Raw genomic sequence first — 7327 nt, 5'->3', positions numbered from 1 at the left:
TTTTTATTCTCTTTTAACCTTTCAAAGGTACTCTATCAGTTCCATTTTTTTTTTATAATGTATAGTTATATAATTAAACAGTATTGATATAGTCCCTTTCCTAAATTAATATTGCAATTGGTCTTTCTTAGTCTCGACTCTTTATTTACACACAAAATACGAAAGCAATGGAAGATAAAATCAATAAATCGAATAAAATAATAACCTAACAGCATTATTGGTAAAAGTATCAATCTCTTGATCGTTTGTTACTTGATTCTCCAGCCTCTTCTAGTCCTCGCTTCCCTTTTCGCACACTATCTAAAAGCTGATCAATTCCAAACGGATCGGCCTCTTCTTTTTCGAACTGAACTGGTCCTTCTCGAGGTTGACTTCGATCTGCACCCTGGAAACTTCGTGTGGAGCCACCAAGTCCAAATCGGTCGTTACCCATCTGTCGTTGAATATCTTCTTCAGTTCCACCTTCCTCGTCCTCTGTCTTGCGGAATCGGTAGAGACTGTTACTTCCACCCGAAAAGAGAGGCTTATCGTAGACGTCATATGCTTCATCATCTTTAAATCCAGAGCCCAATCCACTCGATTGATTGAAAAGGCGTGCATCATACATCGTGTCTCGACTAACTGTAGGCTTGGCAGTCCCGAGAGCAATCTTTTCAGAAATATCACGACCTTGCTCACGTGCGAGCACTTTGGCGCGTGTTTCGGACCCCATTTTTGACATGCGCAATTCTCTCTCACGTTGACGTTGTCGTTCTCTTCGGAGTTCCTCACGCTCACGAACTGAAGCGTCATCCTCATCTTCGTCTGATCGATCTTCAGCTGATCTAGAAATACCCGCTCTATATAAAATTAAACAATATGAATTAATGCAAAAATTTTAAATCAGAAAAACGAGGAGTATTTTACCTTTCTTCACGCGCTTTTTGTGCCAACATACGGAGATGCTCCTCTTTCGCTGCTTTCTCCTTTTGCGCCAGTTTTTGTTGCATCAAATTACGTTGTCGAACTTCTTCACGTGCATGACGGTCGGCCGCAAAAAGTGCTTCAGCAAAATTGGCGAATTTATCATTGATTTGCACCTAAAAGAAAACTGAAGGTGAGATTATTGATCATTGTAAAAGTTAAAATGAAAGCTTACTTCCTGCAAACCACGTCCGTCTGCAGCCAATCGCTTGTCGAGAGGAATGGTATAGCCTTTTGCGTTCTTCCAGTTTGAGATACAAGGGGGGATCACCCATTCTTGCTGCTCTTTAGCAGAAATTTTGCGTGGGGGCGAGTGAAGTACAGGTGCAGGAGGAGAGGGGGGGCCACGCGGAATTTTCTTGTGTTTAAATTGTGGTGGCTCTAATGGATCTGATTGCATTTCAACCATTCGGATTATGCGCTGTTTAGCTCCAGAGTTGAAACTGGCGCCTTGCTGTTGCGGAGTGTACCGTATATAAGTTGGCTCTTTGCTTTCCTTTTTTACATTCTTAGGTTGTGAGGCAGCAATTTTGCCTAATTAAAGCAATAAAATTACATTGTATTAAAAGGCATGATCTAATCAATTGAGAAAAAAAAATATTACCTTGAGTGATCTTTTCCAAAGCTGCTCTTGTTCTTTCGGTGCATGCCCGGACTTCTTCCTCGCTAGGCCTGTCCATCAGGTCGTCATCATCATCATTATAATCTTTACGTGCTCTCAGCGGAACGAGATCCTTAAATTCTGAGTGCACAATCTTCTTTTCCATTGCCAAAGACATTGGTAATGATCAGAGTGATCCACAATAAAAATGATCACAAACAAAATCCTTTAATAATTGGAAAAGTGATGACGCAGATTTTAATTCAGAAAATAGCTTTTTAAACCCAGCTCAACTTACAATTACACTCCTATATACATATTTAAAATCAATACTAAACAATTAAACATTGAATTTAAGAGATGCAAGCATTTCCTTATGTCAAATTAACGTAGAGAGAATCGTTTAACTCAACCGAAGTGTATCATACGATTAGTGATTTGTTTTATTGTATTTATATTTCCTCATTTCTCTTGCAAATAAATTTGGAAAATCTCTTTTTTTGTTTGTTTGAATGAAAAATTTTTGAAATGATTCCATGGATCTTTGAATGACAAATGGGCGCATCCATATAGATTGCTAATATTTATAGCTCTATCTAATTTATTTTATCCTCAATCTGGATATAGAATCACTAAAATGACAATTATACATTAGAATTCTTCGATAAGCCACAAAAACACGTTTAAAAATATTAGTGCGTATTTGATCATACCTTTATAATACGATCGCTTCAATCAGATAATATGTCTTCCAAAGAACCTCAAACCGTCGATGTAAGCGAACTTCCACTGCCTCAACTTCAACAAATTAAAACTCAACTAGAAGAGGTATTAGATTCTAGATTATAATGAATAAATTCGCGTTATCTCAAACATAATTACCAGGAACTCTCCCATCTTACGAACTCATACGCACAATTACGCTCAGCACAGGCTAAATTCGTCGATTGTGGGGAAAGTGTTAAGATGTTAAGCCAATCCGATGCGGGTATAGATTGATTCACCCTTTTAAACTATCAAAAATAATTCTAAATTCCATGTATATTAGAGAGGCCCATTCTTGTACCGCTTACTAGTTCACTTTACGTCCCTGGCGCCATCGCTGATGTGGAAAAAGTAATTGTAGACATTGGAACGGGATATTTTGTTGAAAAAGTAAGTAATCCATTGTGTACGCCTTTCTCAGTACGATTAATATAAACTATTTTTCGTTTAGCAAACTAAGGATGCCGTAGAGTTTTATAAGAATAAAGTCGAGTTTTTGCGAGGGAATTTAGAAAAACTACAACAAGTCATTAATACGAAGCAAAGCAATTTAAGAGGTATATTTAAGGGTGAATTCTCTTACATTAAATTGGAATATTAATAACCCACTTATATTTTTAGTCGTGGTAGGGGTAATGCAGGATAAGATCGCTAGAACGGCAACCTCGATTGGAAAAGAGTAGCTCTTCTGCTGTGCATATTGTTTGAACTTTTTTACATGTTGCCCTTTCATACTAGCAAATGAACAAAATTTTACTAAAGAAAAAATTTAAATTATTCTTTTATTTGCATAAAAAACAAGAGGAGTTAGTAGTTATTATATATACAAAGTAAGGGATAAGAAACAAGAAGTGAGACTAACTCTCTTAATTAACATAATAATCATAGTATACTCTCACATACTAAGTAATGAAATAAAATATAGAAAAGTATTTGAACAACAGGTAGATAAGAGATCCAAAATGCATTACCATTGAAAAATAGAAAAAAGGATGAAATAAGAAGCGTACAAAAAAGGGGTTAGTGTGCTGAGTTACATTAACTCGCTTTCTCTCATATCTCCTCTCATATCAGGTTTCACCCCTACTATGCGCACGAGACTGACCACAGCATCTGTAAGGTCTCTCGCAGCTGCGTCAAGTAAACTGACAGGCGAGATGCCCATTCCAACGGCATGATTCTTGGCAGCGCCTACAAGCCGAGTCAAATCAGCGGATAGCTGGGATTTTAGGTTTTCAAGCGTCTCATCTTCATCTTCTGATGCAGGTTGGTGACTTTCAACATCTTCTGTTATTGCCTTACAGGCGACAACCACTGATTTCATCGACATTAGTACATTCGAAGTAAGATCAGATCTATTCCAAATAGTATTCATTAAATGTTATTGTGAGGAGGAATTTAAGAAAATAGCAATGATAGTATGCCTACCGTCCCGCGTGTAAAAGGTTATCAATCGCCTTTTGGTATTGCACTAATACTCTTTCATCGATAACTCCTCCGCTAGAGGGATTCACTTCGCTCATTTTAACTATATCTGTCTGTTGTCGGTCCAATTCTCTCACTCCATTTCCTCCATTCCTCAATCCGCCTTTTCTTTCATAGGATGCGCGCCTATTTGATACCTCTCGAGATAACTGTGAAATTACCTCTGTATCGCGCTCTCTTGCGGCAGTTAGTTCATCATTTTGTCGGGTCAGCTCTTTAATCTCTTCAAGCAGAGCGGTAACTTCTTGTCGAATATCGTCTGCAACCTCAAGCTGACGATGATACTTTTCCAGAAGTTCGTCATATTCAGATTGCATTTGCGAAATTTTAGCAGCCTGTTGCTGATTCACTTTTTTCTGGTGACGCAGCTGATCCTCAAGTTGCTGGAGCCAAGTACCCTGCGACTTCCGGCCAGTTTTTGACTGACAATCGTCGAAAATGAATTAGGAGATCAGGAGTGTAGTAAATGCACTTCATTATAAGTTAACTCACCATTAGCTCAGATTCTAGTATTGCAATACGTTTTCTCATAGCTGATATACGAAGTTCGTAATCGGATTTCATACGATCATCGGTAGTAGAGTTCTATAGTGATGAAGTGATCAGAGATATTTATCATGGGTATGTGACTATATTTCTAGATAAACTACCATTGTATCTCTGCTAGAGATGCTTGGCTTACTTGATGTAGTCTAAAAAAGTTAAAAATTCAATATTAAATCCTATTGTTAATCGTTATTCACTTACACTAACAAATCATAAAACCTACCCCTCGATTGTTATTATATCGATCCTGTTCGTATGAGTATCCATCTGCCTCCATCTTTTTTGTATTTGCATTTATCATATTGCCCAGATCTGACATGAGACTATCAAGTGATGCAAAATTCATCCCACTTCCGCCCCTGCTCTCATTAGACATACTGGTCATGCCTGTGGTGTTGCTCATTACATTACTCCTAGACACATTACTCATCATAGTTGTGTCCTCTGCAGCGGAGCGAGTGCGCGAGTATCCACCACTTATTCGGGAGTCAGTTGAAGGGGGGCGATCGTTTACCTCAACTTTCTCAACAGTAATCATGCCTTTCACCGGTACAATATTGCTTGATTGGGAGGGTTGAGGTGTATAAGGAGATTCATTCCTAAAATTATTCGAGTCGTCGTCAGGGATGTTTGCCCGCAGGGGTGTCTCCTTTAGATGTTGTAACAAAGAATTAGTAAGAAATCTAAATGGTTTCACTTCAGGGACGCATTTGGTCCTACCCGTGCCTCCTTTAATTCAGGAAATCGTCTCTCAAGCTCATAAAATACATCACTTGCCAGATCCTTAAAACGATTTTTGGGAAGGGTGGCGAGTTTTTGCCTCGCTTGATTGCGTTTGGGGTGGAAATCGTCTCGTACAGGAAGAAATGGTGCTAGAAGATTGATAATAAAACATGAATGTTAATGCTTTTTTTTAATAATATCAAGAAAACATACTATTTTTATCATTCATGTTACGTCTCATTAATTCGTCAAATACATCAGTTGACAACTCTTGGAACTGCTGTCGCGTCAAACGGGTTAGTTTATCGCGAGCAGTTGATCGGGGATTAGATGGAAACTCTGTTTCAATAACATATGCGTTAAGTATGCGAGGGAAAAAAAAAGAAATGATTAAGCAATCTGTTATTAACCTTTCCCAAGGCGGTCAGACAAAAATTGACGAAACGAGGCATGATGTGATTTGGCGATTTCAAAAGCATCTGCTGCAGAAATCTTCTTCCTGGATGAGTTTGATGAAGATGGCGTTCGTGCATCATCGTAGGATGGCGAAGGAGCATACCCTCTATCCATTTTATTTTCAAATGATCTATGGCGCACAATGAATAGTCTGACCTATCTGTATTGTAAGTTATGAACTGCGCCATTTAATTTGGATGTCGATTGCCACTAATATCGTTAGATATAGAAATTTATTTTTTGCCCTTACAATTATTTCATAAAGGGGAATAAAATGAGTGAATCACAGCAAGGAACTTCGCAGAATCCTGAACAGAATACTCAAATATCGCAGGTAGAAAAGCAAGTAGAGGAAGAAAAATTTGTACGTCCTTCAGATGAGGAAATCTTGGCTTTTGAAGCCAACCTCCGAGACACAGAGGCATCAAAGAATCCGCTCGTTAGCCTTCCTGATCCACTTGATAAACTATATGAGGAATATGCACAAGGGAGTTCAGCATTTAAAAGAAAAATTACTCAACTAACTCAGAATTACGATCGGATAAGACGATGTCGTGGAGATGGTTAGTTACATTTAGTATTCAATGTTTAATATTTAAAAAATTAATTTAGTTTATTAGGAAATTGCTTTTTTAGAGGTTAGTAAGCTGTACGAGGCAATTGGGTGGCATTTCATTAATATATTTTTTCTAAAGCCTTTGCTTTCTCTTGGTATGAGGCAATCCTGCTCTCTCGTGACGCTTCATTGCTTGATCGTGCTATTGTTTTAATGCAGTCAACATCTCAATTATTAAAATCTGCTGGTTTTGATGCACTCGCCTACGAAGATTTTTACGATACCGCACTTAATGTCCTCAATAATATTGCTAGCCATGACTCAGAAACTCTTCTTGCCACATTTCAGTCTGACGAGGTATCCAACTCTATTGTAATGCACTTGAGATTTATTACCTCCGCATATCTGCGATTGAATGCCATTCTATACGAACCGTTTCTTGATTTTGGTATATCTATGGACCAATTTTGTCAAATGCACGTTGAGAGTATGGGACGCGAGAGTGATGAAATCCATATTATTGCTCTATGCAATGCTTTACGCACGCCAGTTGATGTGGTTTACTTGGACGGACATGATGGTGAAGTTAATTTTCACGAATTTACTCCTGATAGCAATGACGCATTAGGGTTGCCTTCGCTAAAGCTCCTGTACAGACCAGGTAATAGGAACATTTAAACACTAAGATAGAAGCATGTTTTCTAAACTCTGCTATTTCTATAGGCCATTATGATATTTTATATCGCAAGGCGACATGATTAATAATTATGCTTTTTACTTATCCTTATCGATAGCTAGCCCTAATGCAATGAATTTTTTTTTCCTTGTGTGTGGTAAATATCTTAAAAAGAACTCTTTCATATCATCACTTAATTTGACATGAGATATTTTAAAAAATTATTTAAAAACAAAATGATTGTCGGAGAATAATGAATGAAAATGTTACTTGGATTTGGAAAAATATCATCAAATTATGAAATAAAAATAAAGAATATAAATATTGTACTATAATAAGTCCACAAAAATGGTCACTATGAGAATCGAACTCATGACCTTCTGCTTACTAGGCAGACGCTCTGCCAACTGAGCCAAGTGACCAACTTAGTCACGTGCCTTAAGACGAATCATATATCAAATTATCCCAAAGATATTCAAGCTCCGTCTTTTAAGAACTAGTCGGGGGTCCCCCACCAGCACTTACTCTTAGTTTGTGGCTGCTGTCCACTTGATCT

The 7327-nt window shown here is 37.8% G+C and overlaps 4 protein-coding genes and 1 non-coding gene across 5 annotated transcripts; 2 read left to right on the top strand and 3 right to left on the bottom strand.

Annotated features, from left to right (window-relative positions):
- Positions 1-229: 229 nt before the first annotated feature.
- VTP21DRAFT_5826 (uncharacterized protein) lies at positions 230-1742 on the bottom strand (the record flags this gene model as incomplete). Its single annotated transcript, XM_069396389.1, has 4 exons — positions 230-839; positions 907-1079; positions 1139-1497; positions 1568-1742. 4 exons carry the CDS (start codon positions 1740-1742, stop codon positions 230-232), a joined length of 1317 nt encoding a protein of 438 aa, XP_069247481.1.
- Positions 1743-2308: 566 nt separating this feature from the next.
- Positions 2309-3012, top strand: VTP21DRAFT_5825 (uncharacterized protein; the record flags this gene model as incomplete). Its single annotated transcript, XM_069396388.1, has 5 exons — positions 2309-2392; positions 2450-2552; positions 2613-2719; positions 2781-2886; positions 2951-3012. The coding sequence occupies 5 exons, from the start codon at positions 2309-2311 to the stop codon at positions 3010-3012; spliced, it is 462 nt and encodes a 153-aa protein (XP_069247480.1).
- Positions 3013-3362: 350 nt separating this feature from the next.
- VTP21DRAFT_5824 (uncharacterized protein) lies at positions 3363-5653 on the bottom strand (the record flags this gene model as incomplete). The annotated part of the gene is made up of 8 exons (XM_069396387.1): positions 3363-3684; positions 3758-4236; positions 4307-4399; positions 4465-4506; positions 4584-5009; positions 5081-5232; positions 5297-5422; positions 5494-5653. 8 exons carry the CDS (start codon positions 5651-5653, stop codon positions 3363-3365), a joined length of 1800 nt encoding a protein of 599 aa, XP_069247479.1.
- A 160-nt stretch (positions 5654-5813) lies between these two features.
- VTP21DRAFT_5823 (uncharacterized protein) lies at positions 5814-6853 on the top strand (the record flags this gene model as incomplete). Its single annotated transcript, XM_069396386.1, has 4 exons — positions 5814-6102; positions 6160-6177; positions 6235-6756; positions 6819-6853. 4 exons carry the CDS (start codon positions 5814-5816, stop codon positions 6851-6853), a joined length of 864 nt encoding a protein of 287 aa, XP_069247478.1.
- A 267-nt stretch (positions 6854-7120) lies between these two features.
- VTP21DRAFT_t253 lies at positions 7121-7193 on the bottom strand. Its single transcript has one exon. It is a non-coding gene; the product is annotated as a tRNA-Thr (tRNA).
- Between the last annotated feature and the right edge of the window lie 134 nt (positions 7194-7327).

This window comes from Calcarisporiella thermophila (assembly GCF_041956535.1).
Source record: "Calcarisporiella thermophila strain CBS 279.70 unplaced genomic scaffold VTP21scaffold_24, whole genome shotgun sequence".
Taxonomy (NCBI): domain Eukaryota; kingdom Fungi; phylum Calcarisporiellomycota; class Calcarisporiellomycetes; order Calcarisporiellales; family Calcarisporiellaceae; genus Calcarisporiella; species Calcarisporiella thermophila.
This window is presented reverse-complemented; position numbering and strand designations above follow the sequence as displayed.